A 27777-nucleotide genomic window follows, 5' to 3' on the forward strand; every position below is an offset into this window, starting at 1 on the left:
CGGTGAGCTGTCTGTGGAAGCTTGTTTCAAACACTGAATAATAAAAACAGAATTTGCTATCGATAAGTCAAACTCTTGGTTTATGATTACAAAGTTTGAGTTGCATATATCCAAGTTATGACTTACTAACTGAAGATTCTGAGAAAATGACTCAAAAGTGAGAAAATAAGTATGTCATTAATTTGCAATTGTGACTTATGGGTGGCAAAAAATCTATGTATTTCTGAAAATGTTTTTTTTCAGTGTTAATTAACTTCCACACCTGTTCAGGAAGTCCCTGCCTCTCACCCAAAATAAAATGGGATAGGTTCCACTTGATCCAGACTAACTTGATCAGCCTGACTATAATCAGGCTTCACTTAAACGCTGTTTCCCTAGTGATGAAATGCAGTAAAAGCTTTACTGCAAGTTACTGCAAGTTTTAAACCAAACCTAAGAATAGAGGGAATGCACCATCACTCAGCTCACTTGACCGCAGTTTACAGTATAAAGATTTCTGCAAACATACAAAAGAAAAACTGTTGACACCACAGGGATGAAATTCCTGCCAACTGTTGCTTCCTCCAACCTGTTTTGGCTCTCCTGCAGCTTGTGCACTGCCGTTGATGTGTGGTGTACGCAACACAACCTATAACTAAAAGAAATGGATTTGCCCATAGAGCGTCTACTTGTCACCAATGTCAGATCTGGCTTTTTGAGTCAAATATCAGATCGGGGGATCAGGGATACTGATCTCATGGAGTATTTATGTTAGTCTCCCAGCTGTTTTGCGCGCTATGCACTTCAACACGTGACAACCCGCTGTGAAACCTACCACGGTCTGCCACTTTGTGGCTGAGCTGCTGTAGTTCTTAAATGCTTCCACTTTACAGTATTGCCACTTACAACTGATCATGGAATATTTATGAGGGAAGAAATTTGCAGACTTGTTGCAGTGTTGGAATCTTATTACAGTGCCAGACTCAAATTCAGTGAGCTCTTTGCTTTCACAAATGTGTGTAAAGACAGACTGTGTGAAAATGTGTGATTTTTTTTATTTTTTTTATTTATTTATTTATTTTTTATACAGTTGTAGCAGTGGGACTGAAAACACTTTAATTCAAAGATTAAGGAGAGTGGTCCAATACTGTGAATTCTGTGCCCAAATACAAGCAACAAAATGACGACTGCATGAGAGTGATTGCTTTCTAAGGTTATGGAGAAACCCCTTTAGGTTTTGCTGGTGGGGTTTTTTGTGCTGTTTTTCAACTTTTGAAGTAGGTTTTTAGGGAAATAAATGCTAGGACAGTAACTACCGTTACTGTTTGCTCTCTTGTCATCCTCTAGTGTCCAGTTTCAATCACACTTGTTCAAGACTACTAATGTATCTTGCCAGGAAAGCTCTCTAGAGGCCATAAAAGGCCATGCCCTCTTAGTTTTGCTGTTTGGAGAGGATCAGTGCTGCTGAGATGGGATGCTTTGGAGTGCCATTAGAGAAATGCCTCTTCACCCCATTTGTTAAATTGTTCCATTTCCTGGACACCCTCCTCGCCCACAGCGCTTTTGTGTCAACACTCATTCTAATCTGCCTTCAGCAGTTGGGTGATAAGATACATTTTGATGTATCTACACAGTCAAAGCAAAACATTTGCCAAAAAGAGCCAATCGATACTATATTCAGATTTATGAATCTTGTCTAATGCGCCTGTGATGTACTGGCAAGAGATTTGTTGGCTGTAAAATGTTTTCGCGTCCCATGGATACATATGAGATGACCTTTTTGTCTCTTACTTCTTGATCGAAAGCCATATTGAACATTGAAATGCCCTGCAGCTGGCACGAGGCGATGCCTGCCTCCTCTGAATGCTCGTTTGAGTTTGGATGGTGCAGATGTGTGGGTGTCCTGCTCTTTCTCTCTTACATTTTTTTTTTCCTCCCAATTTCATTTTCAGAGTATTGTGCTTGCTGTGGTTCAAGGACATTATGTAATGCTTATAAGAGCACCTCATCTGGAGAAGTGCCATTGAGACACAGAGTTTGCAGAACTCATTTTAGAAATGAAAACTTGCCTGTGAAAGACATTAGTAACTAAGGACACTGAACCGAAAAGGAATTCAGCAGGTGAATAACTCTAAGACAAGGAAAGTCTTTATTTTTACCAATTTTTGAAGGATATTTAGGGAGCGATGCAATATTCAACGATATAATGCAAATATTACTTTTCTTACAGTTAATTTGCTCGGTGTTTATATTTTTTCCTATAGAGCTTTTTAGCCTCAAGCTTGTAGTCATTTAGTTGGTACACAGCGCTGCTCTTGGTGTGTGCTGTTTTGTGTTTGTGCATTCACATTTTCAGAAATATGTGGTGTTTGCATGCCACAGGGAGGCTTGCGGCACTTTCCTGCTCCAACAAGCTGCTCATTGTGCTTGGCTGGTTAATGAGTGATTAGCCAGGATTGGCTCTCTGTTTGGGAAGAAGAGCTGGTAGGTGACCTATCGAATGAATAGTGCAGAGACTAAGATAAAAGCTGGGAATGCTGTTGGAAAAATGTCAGATGGGTCTTGGGGTGCACAATTTAAATTGGAACAGATAAGGTTATGTTTCGGGTAAACTGAAAAGCACATGCCTTTATGTAGATGTCATAGATGTGCCTTATCTGGTCAACTAGGGTTATTCAAGTATTTTTATATTTGGTTTCCAGATAAAATGTTGACATATACAGACCCAAACTGCAAAAGTACAAAGCTACAGCATATATCAACACTAGCCAAAGCGGTGATCATGAACAGTAACGAAGATTTATCCAATTTTGGCAATGGAACAGAAAACGTTATCAGATTGTTTCATAGAGTAGTATGCTTTGAGTTTTTGAGTTGTTTGTGCGATGGTGGCATACATTTTTTATTTTTTTTTATTTTGTTTTTTGTTTGTTTTTCCTCATGTGGTTAGTCTTTATTCACCCAGAGACAGCAAAAATATATGTACCAAAACTGAACTGGGGTGGACTTTTAGAAATATCAGTTCTCACTTGGTAAAGTCATCATTTTGGCTGACGCATACGTCAGTGCTTGTCAACATATGAACAACAGAATTTGAAACGGGAAAAAATACAACTAAAGAGTTATCTGTACAATGCCCAACTGCTGCATCAATCTGGCTCTGTTCCTTTTAGAAGTCCCAATGCTCCTGCTTGTCATAGAGTTGCCTGTAGAGAATGACCTGCTTCCAACCTCTCTCAGCAAGCGTAAACTGCCTGCAACATGTCAGGACTTAGGAGCAAAGCATCAGCTCTGGCTTAAGGGAGCGCCTCATCATTGGTCTGTTGACTTAACCAAAGTTACTTGGCTATGTTCTCTTTTGGGTTTACTCTAAAGCATGGGTGGAGTTTACAGCCATAACGTAATTTATTTCAACAAACACTGGTCCACCTGTTGCACTGCAACTGCACTAGACAGAAGGAGACAAATACACAAATAAAAGAGGGTGTCCATGTGGTTGATGAGAATCTGTGGTAGTGGTGACACAGTAGAAAGATAACTCATTTGCCAAAAGGATTTTGAATAATGCTATGTAATCATCAGATGCTGTAGGGCAGGGTCCCCAATCCCAGTCCATGAGGGCCGGTGTCCCTGAAGGTTTTAGATCTCACCCTGGGTCAACACACCTGAATCACATGATTAGGTCATTACCAGGCCTCTGGAGAACTTCAAGACATGTTGAGAAGGTAATTTATCCATTTAAATCAGCTGTGATGGATCAAGGACACATCTAAAACCTGCAGGGACACCGGCCCTCGTGGACTGGGATTGGGGACCCCTGCTGTAGGGCAACAAAATAGTGCTCTCTTTCGTGCAGTATTAGCATAGCTATGTAGGCCAGCCTGCAGTGTAGGAAGATGACAGACAAGTAAGTGACATTTACACCAGGGTAGAGAAGAAAGGTCTTGAGTTTGCATTAGGATGTCTTAGCCAGTATTTTTAACTAGTTTTGTTAATTTGAGTTTTATTGTCGGGCATAATATAGGCATTTCTCAAAGTATTAGAAATAACAGGAAAATGCATTGATTTTTGTCAAACAAAGCAGTATTGATATACTTTATTTTTTACAATTTATATAAATTCGGAGTGTTTAAAAAAACAAAGTTATTATTTTTACTGTTTATTGACACATCCTACTGTAATATCACTGTCATAAATAATAACGTTACAATCTGGTAGCATCACAAACCTCATGTAATTGGGGATTCCCCAAAGGTCTCGAGGGAACACCCTGTACACGTAATGGGCAAATTATGATTTGATATCCTCCTTTTCTCTCTTCTTTAATACGGTTCTGTCAGACGCTTCCTTCTTTAGAAACAGCGATCTACTTCCCCACCGTCGCACCATAGTTTATCTTCTGATTGTTTACATTCTCTCTTTAATATTGCAGGATCTTTTCATTATGATATAAAGGGCCTTCTTATTAGCCTCTGCACATATATAGTTTCATTGAATGCTTCTGTTTTGTTGTGTAGAAAAAGAAAGCCACAGTCTTTAAAATATCATTTCTTTCGCATACGCCACACTCACTTCCTCCTTTGTGGGGCTGTCACATGGGTCACTGCCAACGCCATTTGGGAGGCAGTGGTCCAGTGGAGCAGCCCAAAGCTTCAGGCTCAGGTGTCACACGGTCAAAAGACTGGTGTTCTGTTAATGCATTGTAAGCTCATCTATTCTGGCTTGGTGATCTGTCTTCTAGTTGATAGTTGTTGTAGCAATAAAGATTTGTGTTATGCTTTTGTGGCTGCATCTCTCATTTGTCAGTAATCATGGAATGGATTTCAGTTTTAGAGCCTTTTAAGGATCATTACTGCTCCTCTTGATGACAGGAACCGTGTGTCCATAAATGAATAATAAATGCTTGGTTCTTATCTGCATCTGTGCTTATCTATCCCAAATAGATTCACTGTTTGTCTTGACAGGACTTAAAATCTGTCATTCCTTTCATAACAGCATCCATCTGTGACTAATTATGCAGTGGCTGCAGGATTTTTTATTTTTTTTATTTTTTTTTTACGAAACTGTCCTTGCACAGTTGTTAGGGAAATGAGTCACGGTTGTTAAGGAAGTGAAATGGTGTGCGGTCGACTGTATGTCGCAGGGTATGACTGGCCTTCATCTGAGAGCTCTCAGAGCACTCAAAACCTCTGCAGGTGTTCGATGTTTGAGCTCTGCAGATCTTCTTTCACATTTGGAAATAAAGAGAAAATATGGGAACAATGTAGCAATGTGATTGTACAGCTTATGTTTATGTATATCTTAATTGGTTTTAGTGTGATAGAGCAATCCAAAACTCATGGCAGCAACATCCGCAGTCAGTTACTCTGCGTTGTGTGGTAAGTGTGATCAAAGCAATGATTGGTGACAGCTGACAGCATACTGAACAAAAAGCTCACTGTGTTCCTCTTTTGACTCCTGGGTGATGCAAGAGTGTGTCAAATACCAATAGTGTGTGTGTGTGTGTGTGTGTGTGTGCACCGTCTCTCAACACAACACAATGTTTTTAGTTAATCTTTGTATCACTATGAACAAGTATTTTGATGGTTTTAAGAAATTGGGAAATTATAGTGTTTATAAAACTCACTTGCAGACTGTAAAAGCTGCTTCTTCATTCAGTTCAAGTGAAGAAAAAGCTAGCAGACACTGAACTTGGACCAAAAGCGATGCCTTTCACTGGATTTGATTAAGTCACTTGATTGTGATAGTTGTAAGTTTATACATTTGCACTTTTTCTACATATGCAGTAAAATCAAACTGTTTCCGACACATAGACTTCTTACATTAAAAAAAAAAAAAACCCAAAACATTTTCTCTGTACAAGACTCATATATATCATCTGCAGTCAAATTAATTTTGCACATTGGAGTCACTCTTATTTTGGAAATTAACCAGCTAGTTAATTCCTTTTCTATGTTTAACCCCTGGCTGGCTCACTGGGAACCCTTCATGTGTTAGCATCCACAGAGAGACCTTTGACTAATTCCACCATCTTGGGCAGCTAATAACTTGTCTATCACTGCTGCACTGCTGACATGTTCCTTCTATACTATGAAGATGTGCACTGAGGTTTTATTTTGAGTCATTTTCACTTTTTCGTCTTAGTACTGTTGCTTCTTGAGGTTTTTTGTTTGTTTTGTTCTATATAGATATTTTCTTTCTGTCCCTGGATGATCTGAGGAAGTAAAATAATCAAAAGAACCATCAAAGATTGATTTATTCTGTGGTGAATCTTTGTAGGTCCTATAATGTAACCTATGCAAGAGCATTCATGCCTGGTGCATGGTGCATTGTGCATTAATTAGTGTGCATGGTAGAAACAAAGAAAATGCTGGGACGTTTTTTCCGTGCTGGCTCCCCACTCTTCAGTACCCACAGCTGTGGGCTGCAGTGAGTCGATATGTAGTTGCTTTTCTAAGAAGGTGCACATCAGATTATTTAACACGGAAGTTAAAAGCCCATTTAAATGTTTTATTCTCTAGCTGATCACATCATGTCTGTCCCAGGAGCAGTCAAACTTTTGTTCTTACATCAGTAGTAATTTAAACTGATCAGTGAGTCATTTTTAAACCAGCGCTTCCAGTATTTTGCCTGGTAGCTCAAGAAAAGTTCGATTTATCAGATTAAATAGCTGAAGTTGTTCTTCTAATATGCCAAGTGCACGCTTACTAAATATTTAACGAAATAAAAGTAATTAAACATGTGGAACTAATAACTCCAAAAATACTAAAATTAGTTCAAGGTTAGTTTCAGATTTAATCAGCCTTCTTACTGAAGGATGTTTTCCTTCTTTCCACAGGCTACTTATAGAAACTATCCATTTGTTAACTCTTTCTTGGGTTGAACAGTAACTTTATATTGCCCCTGTTTAAGCATGCATACAAAATCGCCCTTTCTTGATGGAGTTGGATGTCATTATAGGATAACTGGAGTCATGCACTAAACAGGGTGAGTTCTTCACACCTGGATGAGCTTGTCTTTATGCTGCACAGTGTGAGACTGTGACTCATATTTGGGAGGGACTGCAGTGAAACTGAAGCAACTCATGTCCGTTCCTTTGAGAGATCCTGCACAGACAGATGCTCAGTAGGAGTAACCTTGCTTTCACCCAATACAGCCAAAAACTCTTCTTCCCACTCAACCACAGAAACCTCAGAATTGGTACTGCTGCCTGAAGACATTCCTGACTGTGTAGCTGTTCATCAGCAATGCTTTTATGCACATTTCTTGGCTTACAGTGGCAAAACATAAGGGGAGGTTTTTGCAAAATGTGTAACTGTAACCCTGCCGCATACTTTCAGACTGCCAACAACAAGGCCTCCATTCAGAATCGGAAAGAAAGTGTGAGCCAATGTAAAGCCTACAATGAAGTGGAACACAGACTAAACACAATTCGGAGGCCAGTCATATGGGGAGGCTGATACAGGAACAAACATTTTAAGAGTGCTAATGAAGACACTCAGCAAAGAGACAAGGATGCTATTAGTCAGCCCTCATTTACTCCAGTCATCCATAGCTCCCAGGAGGCATTTGAGGTAATGAGATCCCTCTGTGCTCTTTCTGCGTCACTCCCACTGTCTGACCTCTCTGTTGCTGGACAGCTGTAATTGAAGGCTTAGCAGAATGCGCCGTGCCATGCTGCACTTATAGCACATGCTGTCAGCATTTCTTTTGCTCATTACACGTGTATTATTTTCCACTGCATGGCTATTTGTCCCACACATGTACAGCAGGGAGTCACTCAATCAGTCTGGTGCTGAGACTTTTGACAAGTGTTTGGCTTACTCCAATAGTTAATAATATTGTACTTGTCTCCATGGGGAAATGTCTCATCTATTTGACCTGTCCTAACCACAATCATACAGCAATCATAGAGCAAAGCTTGTGGATCTGCGCCAGTACACAAGCGTGCGCCTTGTGTAAGTGTAATGGCAGGATTATTCCTGCCTAACGTGTCAATCTTATGGTGTGGGAGGAAAAGAGAAACTTGCAAATGCGGTGATGCAACAATGATAATTACCATGCTACTATAGAAGGAATCAAATTTTCCTCTTTTCCACTGCTGGGGTATTTTAGAATTTAAAATCCTTTCCTGAAGGGGAATTTGTCACTCATGTTCTGTGGGTTGGGAGAGTATCGCTCAATACAAAAGGTACATTTACCTGGAGCCTAATATTCAAGTGCTGACAGACCCATAATACTTCATATTTCAGCTGATTACAGTAGGGTTACCCGTTGACTTGCATGCATGCCTGCTTGACTTTAATCTGGTGTCAAACTCGAGGCCTGCACCCAGTGCAGGACACATGTCAAACTAAACTGGCGATCATACCCTTACCTCACTAACAAATATGCTAACGCACATTAGCATGGAAAAGGTTGGAAAAGCTGATCCATAAAACAGACCATTTCATGAGAGTTTGGACTCACAGCAGAGCTGTGCAGCCCAGAATCTTTATTAATATTATTCCTCTCATTATTTTTACTGAAGCTTGTCGAACAACCACCGAGTTGTCATGTTCACACTTGTGAAATAGGCGATGTCAAGCTTGTAGGAGACCTGAGGATATAGTTTAAGCGATTGCTCTGTATTATCACCAGTTATAATATTTAGCTTTGTGAAAAAGCTTCTGGTGTAATATTATTTTGTTTAACTAAATTGTATACTATTCAGAAGTAGCTTTATGTGGACCCAGTTATACATGAGAAAGCTATGTGAAACTTTATCAACTCTAAACTGTATGTAGGTTTCTGGCCCTTGATGTGAGTGAGTTTGACACCATTGGAATAAATTGCAGCAGGTTGTGTGTTTTTCCTCTTTAAAAAAATGACTTTTCAAAGTGAATTGATCCCTTGCATAGCATTTGTATTTCATGTAAACACTTGAAGAAATAAGAGCAGCACAGTGCTGGCAACAACTACTCTGAAGAGATGATAAATATCCATCTTCAGGGAGCTCATCAAACATTCGCTAAAGAGATAAGATGGCCATTGAGGAAGACAAATGTATAATGATTTCATAACTGTAGCCAAAGTCCCACAGCTATTCTGATTAAATGGGCGGTGCATGTAAACACCAAGACACTGTCAACTCACCAGTCGTGTAATAGCACTGTTGCCCACTTGCATAACTTTTGCTTATTCCATGCTCTTGGGATCAGTGTTCCTAGTGTGCTGGGTGCGAGCGTCCAGAGACAGGGTGTGTTTGACAACAGTCGTTGGTCCTCTTAATTTTGGGCCAGAGCCAGGCAGCTCTTGGAGCCTTTGCAGACAGACTGACTACTCCCTGCATGTAAGCAAAGTGTCATATAAAATCTCCAATCATGAGTTGAATTCCTGAAGCTGTTTTAATACACCCTGTTTATATTCTTACATCAGATTTGTAGAAATAAAACAAAAAAAGGAAAATATTTTACAAATAGCTGCTAAGATTCATTTTAAGATAAAATTTGTTCTTAAAGTCGACAAAGATTCGTGCAGTGACTGCATAGATCAGAGCCATGACTACTCCATATTCCAAATCATTTTTTTAAATATCAATTTTTAGGAGGTTAACACTAACACCTACTATGCCTAAATCCCACCACTGTACACAGATGTTTTGAATAACAACGAGTTTGTGCTTGCTTCCTGGCCTCCCACCCACAAGCATTGCATAAATAAGTTTTCTACAGGGCAAAAGCATTTTGTAAGCCTCTTATTCTCTACTTGTTTTTTGTTTTTTTTTACCATCTCAATTATGCATTTAAAAATATACATTTTGAACTTTTGGAAAATACCTGCATCAGCCATTGCACAGCAACGTGAGGAGGAGGAGCACAGTGGCTAAGTTCAGGCAGCCTGATGTTGACCACAGATACCGGGAACAAGTTTATTCAGTTCACATGTATGAAACTGCCGATATGCTGCCTCTGATAAAAAGGCTACTTTTTCAGTTTGCAGAATTTAAGATGGTTCTGATTACTCGGAAACCTTGGTCAGAGATTGGGAGCTCTCTGTCATACCAAGTAACAGTTTCCATGGTGGAAATTGTTACTAACTAAGAGGTGTCTTCTTGCTTTTGAAATTTCTTTCCACACATCTCTAAACACTGTGCTGACATATTCTTGGTTTGTTGTGCATGCACTGCATGATTGTGGTTTAAGTTGATCTCAGTAGTACTGTACGAGTGTCCAATGAAACATGTTTCCACAAGAGTTTTTTCAGTCTAGAAAGAAGTTGACTATAATTAGTTAAATCATGAACTTCTAGCTAGAATGATCTGTAAAAATGGGTATTATTTGCCAGTAGAATTGCATTAATATCAAAACCTACAAAATGGTAAACAAAACTGTAAAACGATTCTAGTGCAGCACATAATGCAAGTATAAGCTGGCCCCTTCCAAGTTGTAATTAAAAATTGTACTGTAAATGTACTGGTGGTTATAGCAAGAGCAGTAGATGATGCCAATTTAACTCTTTTACTTGATTTGGCTTCGTGTGTGTGTGTGTGTGTGTGTGTGTGTGAGTGTGTGTATGTGTGTGTGTGTGTGTGTGAGAAGCTTTAGTTACATTGTTTGTTCAACCTTTTTTATTTGTTAATAAATTGTGATTGGCTGATTCACCCTGTGGACTGAATGGGACAGCTCCCAGTTAACCTGTCAGACATGATTTGGCGTTTACCATTGGGCTACTGTTTATGTCAGTCCTATATTCTTTATTAAAGCCATTGCATATTTATATTTCCTTTTTACCTCACTCCTTTTCATCTTTCTCATAGTGATCCATCAGCACCTGTTTGGGGAACATCATTTTGACCTAATAATTTCTTTGCCTACTAGCTTCACAGCTGACAGTACTTCCTGTCAAAGCTCCTGCCAAAAACAACCAGCAAGAAATAGCAGCTGTATTAGCATGCTACGTGTTTGAGGTGTATGCTATATGCAAACTTTAGTCATATGAGTCTAGAAGTCTCTTTTTATATCAGCAGGCTTTGTGTGGGATTTTAGACCTTCAGCTTTCAGGTCACATGTGCATTCACTTTCATTGTTATTATCCCTTTGAACTTGCCTTCAGATAGACATTAAATCTGTACTGTACATAGCACCACAGCTGTGGCTCTTACCTTTCCTTGTACTTTGCAGTAATGTGATTTCTGTGTGTGAATAGAACCAACTACAGACTAATGTAGAACCGATCTAGAACTAGACCTTTTCAATAAAAAAACAAAAAAAATCAGACAGTTTCTCATAGAAGGTGTGTGTTGCTTTAGTTTAAAGGTGATAGGTACATATCAAAGGCTTACAGTACATATTTGTTTAGCTAGCTATGGTTTTCATATCTACAATATCTCTCTATTGGTAGATTAGCTTAGTCAGAGCATGTAACTCAAATGTGCTACTGTAAAGTAAGTATTGTAACAAATACTCATGTTCAGCTGCATGTTAACACGTGTCTGATTAGCCAGTCACATGTTAGCAACTCGGTGCATTTAGACATGTAGAAATGGTCAAAATAACCTGCTGAAGTTCAAACTAAGGATCTGGGGAAAATGGTGATGAGGTGACTCTGAATGTGTCATTGTTGTTGGTGACTGACAGGCTGGTCTGAGTATTTCAGAAACTGCTGATCTACTGGGATTTTTCCCGCACAGCCATGTCTGCGATGATTTGCAGAGACCGGTCCAAAAAAAGGGAAATGAGCAGCAGTTCTGCCGTCTTCATGCTAGAGGTCAAAGGAGAATGGTCAGACTCCTTTGAGCAAATAGGAAGGAAATGGTAACTTAAAACGTACTAATTACAAACAGTATGAAGAACGGCATTGCTGAACACACTACATGTCAAACCTTCAGGCAGATTGGCTACAGCAACAGAAGAGCACACTAGGTGCCCCTCATGTCAGTTAAGAGCAGGAAACTGATGCATTTCACACGGGCGCGCTAAAGTTGAATAACAGAAGATTGGAAAAACTTTGTCACAGTTTGGTGTATAGAACATGAAAGCACAAATCCATCGTGACTTGTGTCAACAATTCACGCTGCTGCTGCTGCTGCTGCTGCTGGTGTAATGGTGTGGAGATATTTTCTTGACACGCTTAATAGCAGCTGTTGCTCACCATGTCTTTATGACCACAGTGTACCCCTCTTCTAATGGCTGCTGGATATCCAGCTGGAGAATGTGCCATGTCACATAGGCAAAATTATCTCGAATGTATTTTTGGAACATGAGTTCACTGTATTCAAATGACTCCACACTCATGAGGTGGAGATTCACATATTGGATGTGCAGCTGACAAACGTTGTCATCATATCAATACGGACCAGCCTGGCACTGGAAAAGTGTACATAATGAAGTGGCTGGTGAGTGCATGTGTAGGTACTGTATATCATATTTTGATGCAGAAACTCCACCACTGCAGGAATGTGATAAGTACAATATAGAAAGATTAGTGTGTTTATAGAAAAAAATTTCCTGGGACTACTGACAGACTCTTTCAAAAACAAAGATTGTCATCAGTCTGGGGTGTGCCCAAAGAAAAACAAACACATGCATGTACGGCTCAGCTGAAGCAAACATTTACCCGTCTTCTTTCTGCTACTATTGTGTAATGGATACTATGTAATTGTACTGTTTGTTTGTGTTGTGTTGAGACCCATTTACCACAACTTGTTTTCAATGTGGAACAAGACATCAACCCACTAAACAAACATTCACAAGCAAATATTGAGAATCTAAAATATTTTCATGCACACAGTATGGATGCATATAGTGCAGTTCCACTGAAACCTCTGCATAAATGTAAATGTTTTACATCTAGTGTATCTGTTAGCAAGTTTTATCCAATATGAACAAATCGCAGAAGACATGTCTCTGATGTTTTTCCATCTTTTGGTGACCCTGTCTCAGGATCCTGGCCAGACATGACCGATGACAGATGAGGGTGTGGTGTGGCACATCTCACACATGCATACACGCACACACCAGCAGAGTGTCGTTTTTATTAGAGCACTCCAAGAATTTGATTATAACTAAAGGCCTTGCATTTCTGGCAGTTTCAGGATTGACCTCCATTGTCTGTACTTCCCAGAGATAATAGAAGATGTCATCCAGTACATTTTCCCCAAATGCCCGGAAATCTTTGCTTCTGTGGCCACACAGAAGAGCGTTGTAGGCTGGGTTTACTCATGTATACCCATGTGAAAGCTTTTAGTAATGTTTTACTCGTTATCCACTCATAGTTAAAGGATGTTCAGACTCCTCAGTGGCTTGCTGGTAAAGTGAAAGAAAACCAGCGCATTCATGTATGAATGCACATTATAAATTATGAACACAGTTAAAACAAGACTAGTTACAACAGTAGATTAGTAGATTGTAGAAAACATGCACCAGATGGCCCTGTCAGCAGACAGAGCTTTATGGTAGCCTGGAAAATTACCATCACCGTGTTGATCTGAAGCTGTCTCCCATTTCTGTTGGAGTAGCTCTGCATGATATCCACGGTAGGTTTTGTTTCGCTGTGTAAACAGCTCTCCTCTCTGCTAGATGCAGATGTTGAGATTTCTCTTTGAGTGGTAATGCCGGTAGTAAGCTGGCTGGCGTACTAAGGGATAATTATGGTTTTCTTATTGGTGGCGGCAGCGGTGGTGGTGGGGAAATGGGCTGGTGCATACAGAGGGTTCCTTCTGCTACAGATTTACAGGATGGAGCCTGTCTGGTTATGAAACGTGACATGGGGATGTGGCTGGCTATATCAGCTGGAAACAATGGTCTCTCTCACCGTATAGCATTCTTTCCACTCTTTCTTACTAAACTTTCTCTACAAATTACATGTTTTTGGGAAACAAAACCTTCCACAAAGGTCATCTCACATTGTGCGTCATCAGTCTTATATATGTTGAAAGCACAAGTACAAATATTGAACGGGGTCAAATGGCTACAGTAACATTTGTAATCAACAAACAGCCTCACAACATGTATAGTTCAGATAGTTAGATATTTTTTTATTAAATATGAAGAGCTGTGAAGTTTTCTAAAGATTTCTCCCTTTCGTTGGGTCTACAGGTGTTTTCCCAATCCATAATGCATATGAGAAGGAAATGGCTTAGACAAATTCAATCAGTGCTTTCCCAGGATTGGATTTGGACGATGGTTGATATGTTTAGATGTAAATTCTATGCTTCTTTAAATCAATAAGCTCTTCGTTGGAGTGCTCTTTGTGTCAAGCAGAAAAATTGGTGACTTGGGCTCAGTTTGTGGAAGCAAATGTGAAACAGTCGAGCAGCAGCAGCCAGCTTCCGAGCACGTGGTGTTTTCGCTTGCACTTCCTGTATTTATTATCAGCAACAGCATTTAAAGCTTAAATCATTGCTGAAATAGCATCCTGCTAATATTGTTAAGGGTCAGCAGCTCCCTCTGGTCAACATGGTTAATTTAATACCAGTAGACAGTACTGGGAGGAGAGTTGGAGATATGGAAAAGGACAAAACCTAATCTAATATGCTGGTTGCATTTTTGTACATACATAAGTCATCAGTTTATGTAAAGGTGTACAGGCATTGTCCTCCACAATTACAAAGGTAGCCCACCCCTAACCTACCCCCTGTCCTGACTGGGATAAACCTTGTTCCATGTACTGACTGAAATATGATAGTATTAATCATAATCGATTATGCCTTGATTATGGCGCTCGGAGCAAGTCATTCAGGACATTCAAGCACTTCATGTTACTACACACTGTTACTCTCTGTTTAGGTTTGGTAACATCTGGTTTAAATTCAGGATTCAGGCACAGTTTACATTAGATTTCTAGCTACAGACAGAGCAATCATTTATATTAACTGACAGAGTAGATTTATCTATCTCTCTATCTGGTGCAACGATACACAAAATTCACGGTTCGGTTCGATACTTTGGTGTCACGGTTCGATATTTTTTTCGATACAAAAAAATGTTCATGCCTTTTTAATTTGTCATTTATTAAAATTATAAATATATATTTTAACTCAGAAGTACCGTTTTTAAATTTAATGTTGCTGAAACAACAAAATAATTTTTAAAAAAATCTATCTGATTGAGAAATCACTCATCTTTGGAAAAGAGAGTTTATTACAGAGAAATGGCTCTTTCCAAAATAAAAGCTATACTATACGCTTCTTCTGGGCTATACTCTCAGCAGCATATTAAACATATCAGGTCCCCATAAGGAGCATCGTGTGTGTGTCTATATATGTGTGTATGTATATGTGTATATGTGTATGTGTGTATATATATGGCTGAAAATGAAATCAGCGATAGTTCCTAAATATATAAATTTGCTTTTAGTTAATTTTTGTGCAGAAGTGTACAAAAGTAAAGTGCAGCATTGAGATTTGCAAATTAGAGGGTCATGTTTAGATATGTGTGACTTAAATTCTTGGTAATACTAAGCGAGGTCTGTCAGGTGCCTCGGGTTGATATGCCCTTTACCCACATCACCTTTAACCCTGACTCTGTAGAGCATGGGTTGAAAAATGCGGTTGTCTGTCTTTAACGGAGGTCACTCTTTGTCCCTTTTTTGTCCAAGCTTATTGAATACCAACACAAAGGCGACCATAAAAGCAGAGTAGTTTTCTTTTGGAATGAGGCCTGCCTGTTTGCTCTCCATAAAAAGGATTCGAATGGGCTTAGGCTTGGTGATGATTCAACTAGATCAGATAACATTGGCTTATTTCCAATGAGGTGATTACTTAGCATAAATAGAATAGATTGACCATTTCTGGGCAGCGCTCAAGCATACAATTTGAAATCATCAATGAAGAATTCACGCCCTTTCAGTCAGACTCTGAAAGTAAGAATTTAATGGGCTAAAGCACAGAGCCAAAACAGATTGTGTCAAGGTCTAAAAATCCAGGCGCTGCACTGTATCTAGTCGCTTGACAGGACACCTCTAGTTGCTTCCTGTTAGGCTCCTGGTGTTTTTGGCTACCCAGGAGATACTTACTCCTGCTTTGCTTCCCGCGAGGCTGAAGATGTCATTCTGCTGCTTAACAGACTGCTGGTACACAACATACGAAAAGTATCCGTGAGTCAATATGGAGAAGGGATGTCAAACAAGTGGTCTCGCAGCCCCAGCTAGCTTTCCTGTCCCTGGTTTGGTGATGCAGAGCTAAGACAGTAGTGATTTTTTATTTTTTATTTTTTTGTATTTTAGATCCGGACAAGTCATTAGGATTTTGTAACTAAGCAATAGTAATTTAAAACTGTACAGGTGAAGGGTCGTCAGCATGATAAATAATAATAGTAGACTCAGAATGTGGGACAGCTGACAGGTATTACTAAATATCACTTATTGTTCTTAAGCATCTCAGTTTGTTTGTCGTCTGTTTTGAAAATGAATCACTCATTAAATATGAGAACATGACAGATCACCTGTAGTGGCTTATATTCTTTACATTCATTAGACTGTGCTCTGTGAATATGTCCTCAGGCTGTTAATACAGAGGTCTGCTGGAACTTCCTCAATCATTCGAGAGCTACCTGGATGTTAGCCTGGAATCATCATAAGCACTCAGACACATCAACATAATCTTTGCTCATTGCCTTGCGCCATCCTCTGGATTTGCCTCACAGTGGGTTTGTCCAGAAAATGAAAATGAGAATCAAGTTTAAGGGTTTTTATTTTTTTTGCAAAGGCAGGTGTATGTTAGTGTAACTTTTTCATTTTAGTCACATACACATATGATGGTTACCACACTTGTCTTTTCTTCTGGAACTATCCGTTTTGAGAGCTCCCAGTCATCTCACCCTCCCTTTTCCTTGACTCCAGGACCTATACTTCCTACTGCTCAGAAGCAAGCACACAGTGACGTTGGTTGGTTTTGTATGGCTGCTGTTCGAGGATTCAGTGACGCCAATTTACAAGGGTGCTATGTGATCCTTTCATTTGCCAGGCTTTTATAGTGAAAGGCCTGGCAGTCAGTGCAGCAGTTTCAATCCTACTTGCTGAGAGACTCCGCTCTATTGAGGCATACAGCCCTGTGTGTTCTCCCAGCTCCATGCCACAGAGCAGCCACACGTTTGATCGTTCTGCTTTTTTGCTATGGTTACTTTAGAGTTGAAGTATAAAAAGCAGTGTAAGAGTCAGACCCTAGAGCTTTGACATGTGGTCAGTGAGAGTCTTTGCAGTGTGGATTGGTTACCTAAAGACTAGACAAACCCATTAAATACATAAGACAATGGGTCATCCTTTCATCAGTGATTGAAGTTTTGTTTTTGTTTTTTAAATTTCTTTCCTTGTGTGCGGTCATTGAGGGGGAAAAATGGAGCTTATTGGCTTTGTTCTCCATTTGCACTTCAGGCTTTTCTCTGCTTGTGTTTAGATTTTCCACTTAAATTCTAAGAGCCAATAAAATCATCTCTTAACAGGTTTAAACTAAATTCCTTCTAATCTCCTCTATTGGTAAATCTAAAAATAAGTTTTAAAAAGCCTCTTTCCCCACAAATTATACTTTTACTAGACAATTATGGCTTCTTTTACGGCTTAGTCCAGGAAGCCAACACGAACATCTCTTCTCACTCCACCAGTCCCATGAACAAATCTTATGGATAAGCCAAAAAGGTCTACTTTCCTGTGTCTTTAGTACAGTTTAAAAAGAAAAACTGCTGAATGTTATTTTTTTTCACTTCACTGTATAGTTTGTTATATAGGAAGATATATTGCCAGATAGCAAATAGAAGGACTGCGAGTCCATTGATAGGTAGTGTCCTTGAGATCTAGTGTAGGTATAATAGCTCCCTTGTTCCCTCGTAGACACACTGTCTGGACTGTTTCACTTCACTTTAAACTGCTTCATGTGTTAAATTATCCCATAATGCGCTAAATTGGACTCCTCTTGAATTCCCTATCTTTTCATCAGGTGTTATCACAAGTTTATTTGATGTTTTGCACCATCGGTTCAGTGTTTTTACCCACGCATGTCAAGTTTCCATGCATGTGATCATAAAGGTATATATAACTGACATGCTCATTCCCCATTTATAGACATTTATGTTTAAAGGATGTGCTTACAGCTGTTCCCGTGTTTAAGGTCTAGACATGGTATTTAGTGGTTATGTGGAGTAAATGAATCCTACAGGGTCAACAGCCACTAAACATCTACTCAGGGTTCCCTTCTTGCAGGCCAGCTGGTTCCTACTGATGCAATTGGAGGTCTTGAGCCCCCACTATGCACTTTATTTTACCTCCCTGCTCACCCTGTTGCTTTTACCGCCCTCAGAGTGTCGGCTGAGTGTTATTTGAGGCTGGGGAGAGCCAGCTAGAAGATGTTGTGTCCAGCAGCAGGGGTGAAAGGGAGAGTTCAAAGTGGCTGTAAACTTCCATTGGACCAGTTCTCACAGTACTTATTGTAGCAGTGCATTTTATTACTACAACGCTGAAGGATTGCGGCTGACTCTTCACCTACACGCAGTGTTATAGGTGTCCTGTCTTTTTTTTTTTCTCTCTGCCTTACTCTTCCCTCAGCTCTTTTTATGGCACATGGCATCCGCTTCAGTTGCTATGCGAGAGACAAGTATGAAGTGGTGTCTTCCACACACTGCACACTGGGGCAATGATATAAGCAAGTGGAGGAAATGAGGTTTCTATTAACAGTGGTGTGAAGTTCAAACTGCTTCTATTGAGCTTCAGGACAGCACCTTCTCGTTCTGTTGCTTAGAAATGGACAACAACGTGCAAATTCTCTCCCCTTTGTATTTTATTTCATTTTTTTGATTTTTTTTGTATTATTTTTTGAGGAATTTAATTTCAAATGTCAGCTTTTAGAAGGATTATGTTAAATTTTGTCAAAACGATGGTCAATTGCTCTCTTTGGTTTTTAGCATATGGTTGTGAGGACCTCAGCTCAAATGTTTTCTTCAAAAGTAGAGCAGGTATTTAGGCCATGTTCTGGTTTACATGCGGACAGTTATAGGAAGCATAAATTTGTGCTTTGTCTGCTTTTGTTACTGGAAGCTGAGCTGTAGCTGTCTGGCTCTTTAGTTTGTTTGTTGAGCAGGCATGCGAGAGAAATAATTTGCATAACTGTACAGGAGCTCAGAAGCTTGTATTATTCAGTTAATGTGACCACTGTGGTCATCCATATGGCTGCTTCCTGTAAAACTTAGAAACACTGGTGTAATCACAAATCCTAAAGAGATCAGGCGTAAATTTGATCCGTATTGAAAACGTTATTTTAGGTGTTGTAAAAGCAGCTCAACAATTCATGTAGTAGACCTCCACAAGAAGTTGTTAAAATAAAAAATATGCTAGACGTGCTGCATTTGGCAGAGTAGAAAATGTTTTGGGAAGAGGTCAGAGTGACACGTGAGGACGTTTGGTTCGTATCCAGAATAATGCAATTATAAAAAATTGAGAAAAAAAAATTAATAAACCCGACACTTATGAGCTCTGAGAAGCTAAAAGCAGTGTTTTGCAAAAAATAAAAAAACAGAGACCAAACCTTGCTTACTTGAAGAAAAGAAATAATATCGAACCTTCCCTTAGAATCCATTCAGCCATCCGTCCATAATTTTTGGCTTATCCAGTTCTGGGTCCCAGTGGAGTTGGAGCCTCCCCACCTGTCACACAGCGACTGTCCCAGTTGTCAAAGGTTAATTTCTCCTAGAATGAAAAATGAAAAATATTTAAAACCATCTGGATCTTTGATTCAGATCTAACAGAAAGTTGATCAGAAGAGAGCCAGGATCCTGCACATAGCAGACAGGGTTTTTTATGCATAGATTTTACACAAGTATGAGAGTTCAGGTGTGAGTAAACCTGTGCTCTGTGACTGATTTGGATATCTCTTTATGAGCCCATAAAGTGCCTGACTATTTGTTCCCTTGTGTGTAGTGTAAAGCATATGAAAAAGCCCTTAAAATCAATTGAGCCTTAATTTTTTTGCCATGTTTTATATGAAACCTGTGTTCGTTTTGTGATTTTGTGTGTGTGATTTTGAAAATCTTTATCATTTTCTTTTTTCTCTTTCCTTTGTCTTGCCTTCTTCCATCCTTCAGGTGCCTTGCAGGACTGGAGTTCCCGACCTCTGTGCTGAGTTAAATCCTAAATCCTGGTGGGATCACGACTGACCTTTGTTGCTCCGTCATCGGCTCCTGTTTCCCTCCCGCTCTTCCTCCAAACTTCTCTCCTCCCCTTTCTTAAACTCTGTTCCCCTCCTCCTCTGTGTCTGTCGTTCCCGGGCTTATTACTCACTGAAGGGAGCAGCACAGTAGCTGGCAAAGGATGAAGCGGGTCTGCCTGCCAACACCAGACAGAGGATAGAAGCCACAAAAGGACTAGCAAGGGGGGCAAGAGAGGCCAAGAGGGAGAGAGACTGAGAAGAAATCTATCAGAGAGAACCACAACGAAAGTGTGAGAAGCAACAACAATCAAGATGCCTCGCCGGAAAGACAGAAGTTTCATCAGCTAGGAAGGTGCCACTAGCAGATCTATAACTCTGAACATTTTTTTAAACAAACTTCTAACCTGCACACACAAAAATAAGTTGTGGAGACAGATGCTCCTACCCTCTGGAGTCCTTGTTAACACCTGCTATGCCTCTGTAAAAAGTGTTAGCCATGCCAGCCAAGGGAAAGTACCTGTTGAATGACCAGGAGCTCAGAAATGAGGCACTCTACCGCAAATACTCCTGCATCAGCCAGTATCAGCCGCTGGTACTCCTGCTGGGCCTCTCCATGCTCTGCTGTGTAATTCTCCTTATTCTGTTCTTTGCCCTCCGATTGGTGAGTTTTAACATACACATTTGTTTAAAAGTTACACTGACTGCAAACACTGGAAAGCATTATACCTTTTAAATATGAATCCCAGTCTGTGATTTTTAACAATACAGTGATTATATTCATGACCACTGAGGCAGAGGAGGGGAGTCATTGGAAATGATCAATAGTTCATTTGAATTCCTTCATGTGACTAATCATTGGGCTTCAACTGCATAAAAGGTATTAATTGGTATTAAAATGTCTTAAGTCAGTTTTTCATATACTAAGATATGGGCACCTGGGTTTTATTAATTGTACTTGACATTATAATTTAAATCCTCCAAAATATGATTGCTAGGTTGCACTGTTGAGTCATGAAAATTGGCTCCTTTGCCAAGATTTTACCCAACAGCTGAATCCAGCATGCAGGTTTTCAGCCACACGTGGTGCATTTTGTGTGCAAAGTGTTTCCGGTGTGGCACAGTAGGAATCAAGAAAGTGGAATCCAGTGCAAGTTCCAGTTCAAGTCAAAGTAGCTTGACTAGATTAGATTAAATCACCAAATATGCTATAAACTTACTGGAACTCAGATTGTTGTTGTTTTTTAAATCAGCCTTACTGATTTGCCTATCTAGGAATAATGCAGTGAGTGTAAGGAATAACTGAATTTCTGAAAATTGGTAGCCTCCATAAACTGTTGTATAACAATTAAATAAATAAAAAATGCACAACCTGACTTTCACAGCATGGTTTCTTATGACAATGGCAGCAAGATGCTACACATAAACAGCAGCTCTTGTAGTCATAAACTCAGTTTTTCTACCTGGCATTTTCCTTTTAATTGATGAAAATATGTTAGAAAAGCAAATTAAAGAAATCACTCATCCAAGACGGTATGCAGTTAATAATTAAGATGCTCTAGATTAAAAAAATTCAGCTTGGTTCAAGTGTTGTTTTAAGGCACGTCTTAGAAGATGTTTATTATTTAGTCAAGGAAAGAACCTGCTGAGCCAACATACAAACACACCTGCAGTTTTCCTGCTTTTTGCATCGCTGTTAGCTTTTATTGCTAGGTGACACAAATTGCTGTTGCAAGTATTGACGTGCACCAACGATGAAACATCATTTATGTTTCTTTGAGAGTTATTTTAAAGACCTACAGACCTGTCACATCCTGCTTTAACGATGATAAGTTTTAGTTAGTCGATTGGTGTTTGGGGGAGAGATTTGGCACATTAGCAGCAGTAGCGTGCTGTGTTATGAAGCAGGATGTGGCTGGATGTTCAGTTTGAAACCTTAGGTCACCAGTGAAAATGTGGGAGAAAAAAAACAACACTCCTCTATTTTGATAGCTGCTTGAATAAAGCACTGTGGGTACAGATGTAGAGGAGTGTGAATGAGTGAGTGATTGTGTAACTGTTTTGATGTGAAGGAGGATGTATCTGAAGTAGGCATGAATATGGGGAATGCAAATTTCAGTTTCAAGATTATATAAGGTTATAATGTTTTTGTGCAGGAAACGACGTGAAGTGTATGTTGTCTCAGTGTCTCGTTTATCCACAGAGAGATGCGAGGTCGAGGTTGGCTAGAGAGGGCTCAGAAATACTTGCGTTTAGTTCCTTTTTTCCTCTGAGGCACGTTCTCTCTGTTAATTGTTTTACCCAGCAGTTAAAACTTGCATCAACTTTGTTGGAGATTTGAATAGAATAAAACAAATCAAGAGAAAACTAAGACATGCAGTAAAATGTTTAAAACAATGCAGCTGTCAGAGCACAGCGACTGCAATTGTGCTTCCTACCGTGACAAGAAAAGACATGTATTCATTGAGTTCTGCTGTTCAGCGGCATGCTGTTGACTTTTGGCATGATGGCAGGCAGCTGCTACAGCTTCTGTCACCGTAGCTTATATTACTTTCTCCTGCTGGAAAAATCATTTTAACCTTCCTTATATTGTGTTGCTGCAGTCTTTTTGGCACACTCCTTTTTTTTCATGTCTCTCTCAAACATTGGTTCCATCACTCTTGTATCCACTTTACACACATTCACGCTCGCACGTCCATGTTGGTAACATGTAGCTTCTCATTTGGATTTCAAAATATGTAAAATCTATTCACACCTTCAGCAATCCCCTGGCATACCATTACACACTCCTTTTTTTTCTGTCCTCTCTTCTGCGCATGCAGTTGCCAGGGGTACAAAGGAGTTAAGAGAAAATGTTGGGTTGGAGCTTGTATAACACTGTTATTAAATGCAAAGGAGGGGCACAGTGTCGCTTAGGGGGTGGCCATCAATGTCAGGCAGTCACTTTCGACTTATGTAACTCTTCTTTAGTCGTGGATATTGGATGATAAATGAAGGAAAAACTAGAGAAAACTGGCATTAAAAGTGCGTCTTCTAACACCTGTCTCGGGTCCTGATTGCCTGGAAGGTTCTTTAAATTTTATCCAAATACAATGGCTATAGCATGTATAATAACACTCTTAGACCTAAATATGTAACTCCTATAAATGCATTCACTGCAGCCTTGAAACCTGCTTTTGCTGTCTCCATATAGTTGCTTTCATTTTTATTAAACTTACTGCAAAACGCCCCTTTTTCGAATGTCAGTGATGATGCTGAATCACAGAAATAAAAGTCAGAATGATCAGTGCAAAGTCCCACACAACTTGGCTAGTTTTGTGTGATTTCTCCCCCCCCCGGTGTGCCACATGTTAAACATTAAAGCCGTATCTGCTCACGTGGATTTCTCTGCAGCTGAAACGAAGTAATTGTGCTTTTGCTGCCGTCAGAAAGGTTTTGTCAAGACTCGCATCTACACGGGGAGCGGAAAATGCTTTAGTTGAGATCTGGCCTTTTCCAGTGCTGCCATGGTAACCAGAAAGATCAACATACAATGCAGAGATGGCCTTCTCCGCTCAGAGATCTATTGACTCTGACTTTGTGCATCTGTCTCACTCCTGAGCGCTCTTTTAACCCCTTACTTTCTCTTGTGTCCTCCCTCCAACACCTACTCTCTCTCCCATTTAACGCCAAGGCAATCACACATCATGTGCACACATCGACGAACTGCTGTTCTCATGCATGTAATTACCTACGCTTTTGATACACAAACACACACACAAAAATGCTCTTCTTTTCACAAATGCGTTCTTTTTTTCCCCCCTTTGTGCCAGCTTCTCACTGTGCAGTAACTCAATTAGGAAGATGTTGACCTGGAGGCAACAGCACATGAAGCAGAGACGACTGTGAATAAAAACACGCAGTAATCTCACGTAGGCCTTTGTTCTCAGGAGCATTTTATGTTGATTTTTAAAAAAAAAATTTTTTTTACCTTCAGCTTCAACTGCAGTGTACGAGTTCACCAACAATACAAAAATTATTGAGCTGCTCGTTAAAATATTTTTTAAAAAGTATATAAGTAGACTCTACAGTACATGCAAGCAGGTGAAAATATAGATTTTTCACACAAAATGTACAAATACTTCACATTATTGGCAAAATCCATAATGTTTGCTTTTCATCTTGTGGGAAATAAAGGTGGTTATTGCAGGAAGTGCTATTATTAGTTGCGCTTCTTCATACTAGATGGCTAACATAGTTCTTCTGCCACTGATACACCTGTGGCCCATGCACAAATGTAGCTACTGACAGCTACTGACCTGAAACTTGCCTTATAATGTGTTTAAATACTAGCAGCTGTCTCTTGTTAAATCTGACTGTAAATACTTGTGATATAACTTATGTTATACAGCAGTCCTCTGTGGAAAAACCTCTGCTTCAGTTGAGCAAACTTCCGAGATGTTATCTAAACAATATGTTGTAATTTAAACCTTGGAAACCTGGTTGAGGATAAGGTGTTGATCATCTTCAACCAGGCTTGAAAGATACTGAGCAACCCTGTAAGAGTTTAACAAATTGTGTTTTTATTTTTCTCTCCCTGGCTTCTGTTATAGGGAGCCGACAAACATTATGTCTTTGTGAGTGTGGTGAGCGCCAGCCTGTGTGTGTTCCTAGCTGTGTTTGTGCTGGTGTGTACAGACGTACTCGCACAGCGATGGAGGCGTCTGCTAGGCCTGATTGTATGGGCAACACACCTCACCTTGGGCTACACCTTCATCTTCAGTGGACCTATTGTCTTACCTTGGGACCAGGTAACTTCACTTTACAGCAGAGTTTAAACTGAAGTAATGCAAGCCTTTTCCAGAGGCAAAAATCTTGGGAAGCTGTGTAAAATGTACACAAATACTTAAATCATTTAGTCCTGAAAACCATATATTTGCTAGAAAAACTACAAACACAATACACTGAATGGTAGAAATAAAAATTTAAAAATCAATTTTTCCACTTATCCACTTTTTCCTGCTTGTCCAATCGAGGGCTGCAGCTTAGCACAGGCACCATTCAGACTTACATTTTACCTGCGACCAATATAGAATTGCCACTTTAACTATCTTTCGACTGTGAAAGGAAGCCAGAGTAGTTTTAGAGAACCCCCAGAGGCACCTACACAGAAGTACACATTGGATTCAAACCCAGGACCTTACGCTTATTTTAAATTTCAGGGACGAGGTATGTTTCCCACTGTGTTGGATCTTTCCTTCTCCTTTATTTATTTTTTTTCATCGAGGTGGTCGGCTCCTCAACACCTGAAGCCCTCCCTTCTGTTGCTGGGTTTCGTAATGTCCCAAACATTATCAGTGGGTAACAGGCCTGGACTGCAGGCATCGGTTTTATATCTGACTCTCTGCTACAAACCAAGGCTGTTAAGAAATATATGGAAATTTTTTGACAGTCTTTTTCTTGAAAATGTCATAAGTTTAACAACCTTTTCCTGGCATCTTTTATATTGTTGTGCATTAATGGTGCTCTCTTACTTATGTACTGTGTACTGTTAACAACCCATATGGTCCCTGTCCTCTTTAGACCGGTGTGCGCCACTGATGCTTTCCAAAAGTAAATTTCAGACCACAGGACAGGTTTTCACTTTGCCTCCATCCATCTTAAGTGAACTTATGCCTAGGTTGACTTTACTGGTGTTTGTTTAGAGAGTTATTCTTTGCATAACTGATTTTGAATCTCCATTAGTGGTTGCAGGGACTGACGTGAGATCAAGAACATCACGGACATTCAATATTAGCTTTTGTTTTTTTTGTTTCTGCATGTAGTATATTTCCATTTAGAAGAAAAAAATGATGAATATTTATACTTTCTAATTCTCACCAAGTTGCTGGTTTCGTTGCGTAAAACGGATTTTTTTTTCTTCTCATAAATCTTCTACAGCTTAGCTGTGAAATGTCTTTTAGCTTTGGATCTGTGACTAAACACCAGATGATGTAATTGTTCCAAAAACTAGGAATGATTTGAAATGACTCAGTCCTCTCCTATATGTTCCCAGGTGCCTTTATTCCTCTTCATCATCTTCTCTGTATACACAATGCTGCCATTCCAGATGAAGGACGCTGTAGTGCTGAGCATCATTTCCTCTCTGTCCCACATTTTGGCCATCACGATACACCTCAAAGTTTACAGCACAGAGACCAGTTACCTTGCCAACCAGGTAAAACCATTCGAATTGTTCTAGTAATTCTAGTTCTTACTGCTTCTGTGATGTTAATCAGTCTGTGATTGTTGCTTTAGTGTGAAGAATGTGTTCAGCACTTCAGGTCAATATAATTTGTAGGAAAATGGCAAGTTGCAGTTCATAATTACAAGAACATAGGAATCCTTCAGAAAACACTGAAAACTTACAGATGTGAATCTCAGTGTGTGATGTGATGGTGTCAAAATATTGTGTTTATTACTGGCCAAGTTAAACACAAAAAAACGGACCAGTAGAAAGCCAAAGCCATTGACGTAGGAACTTGAGTATCATTAATTTGTAATGTCCCGTTCCAGCAGGCACACAGAGGTTCAGATTCATGCCTGCGTGTGTGTGTTCGTGCATAGCAAGTGTTTCAACTTGAGCTCTAACATCTGCTGCTGTGCCTCTTTCTCTAGCTCCTGTCCAACCTAGTGGTGTTTCTGTGCGGCAGTGTGGTGGGAGCCTTTCATAAAGTCCTAATGGAGAAAACCCTGAGGCAGACTTTCCAGGACACCCTGAGGTCCCTGGGAATGCGGATGAAGCTCGAGATAGAAAAGAGACAACAGGTAATACAGTGGCTTTCATTGTGTGGCATGCATGCTTTAATGTGTGTTGTATGAAAATTTGTTTCTGCAAATAGGTCTGCAGTGCAATGACTGGATAAAGAGTGGCTTGGGTAACGTGGTGCTTTATCATGAGATTTCACAGTTTTTGTCTATATTTTGAACCCTCACAGAATGTAAACAAACATTACAGACAAATGAAAATAGCTCATCATAATCGTTATTGCCGTACTCTTATTATTTTATTGCATTTAATTTCTGAGCTTTGCCTTTGGCTGCCCTTACGTTGACTCTTCCATGAATGTTTTCAATGGGACTACCAAATCCTTAAATTAGATTTTCCTGTGATGCCTTTTAAATTACACGCATCTGTGCTGACTTCTTCTACTTCAGGAGCCTTTTTGCAACAATTTCCCCCTTTTATCATTTGTTTTGACTGTTGCTTAGTAGAGGACATAAAACATGCTGACAGGGAGGCTTCAGTGTTGCCTAGCAGGAAAAAAAAGGAATGATATAGTCGTTAACATTCAAACCTTCTCTTCTTGTTTTGAACTGTGGCTGGGAGGAGAGGGGAAGGGAGGGAGCGAGAGAAAAAGAGGAACCAATGACAATCGCACACTGTGTCAATTCCACTGGGAAAAGCCCAGTATGTTCCCCCGAAATGCTTCTTGGCAGGGTGTGAAGGACATCTAAATGATATTCAAACTGTTTGTTTATGCTCCCATGTGAAACCAACATTAATAAAATTGGTTTAATAACAATGTTTATACATGTTAAAATAAGTATCATACTAGGGATCGTTCATATACATTTTCATTCACATGTACACATTATATAAAGAATGACATTTCCAGAAGCACTTTACATACTGTCCTCTGTGCAAAGGTCCCTTTATGAGAGGTTTT

The 27777-nt window shown here is 39.7% G+C and overlaps 1 protein-coding gene across 2 annotated transcripts in view; it reads left to right on the top strand.

Moving 5' to 3' along the window:
* The window catches only part of adcy7 (adenylate cyclase 7), a 55326-nt gene that overhangs the window by 7916 nt on the left and 19633 nt on the right, over positions 1-27777 (top strand). For both annotated transcript variants that reach the window (XM_005727624.1, XM_005727625.2), the window contains exons 2-5: positions 20028-20753; positions 24682-24879; positions 26124-26285; positions 26726-26875. In XM_005727624.1, the coding sequence (XP_005727681.1) occupies positions 20589-20753; positions 24682-24879; positions 26124-26285; positions 26726-26875 (675 nt within the window). In that variant the 5' untranslated portion in view covers positions 20028-20588. The remainder of the gene's footprint in view (positions 1-20027; positions 20754-24681; positions 24880-26123; positions 26286-26725; positions 26876-27777) is intronic.

Source organism: Pundamilia nyererei, unplaced genomic scaffold, assembly GCF_000239375.1.
Source record: "Pundamilia nyererei isolate P.nyererei 1_Seehausen unplaced genomic scaffold, PunNye1.0 scaffold00025, whole genome shotgun sequence".
Lineage (NCBI taxonomy): Eukaryota > Metazoa > Chordata > Actinopteri > Cichliformes > Cichlidae > Pundamilia > Pundamilia nyererei.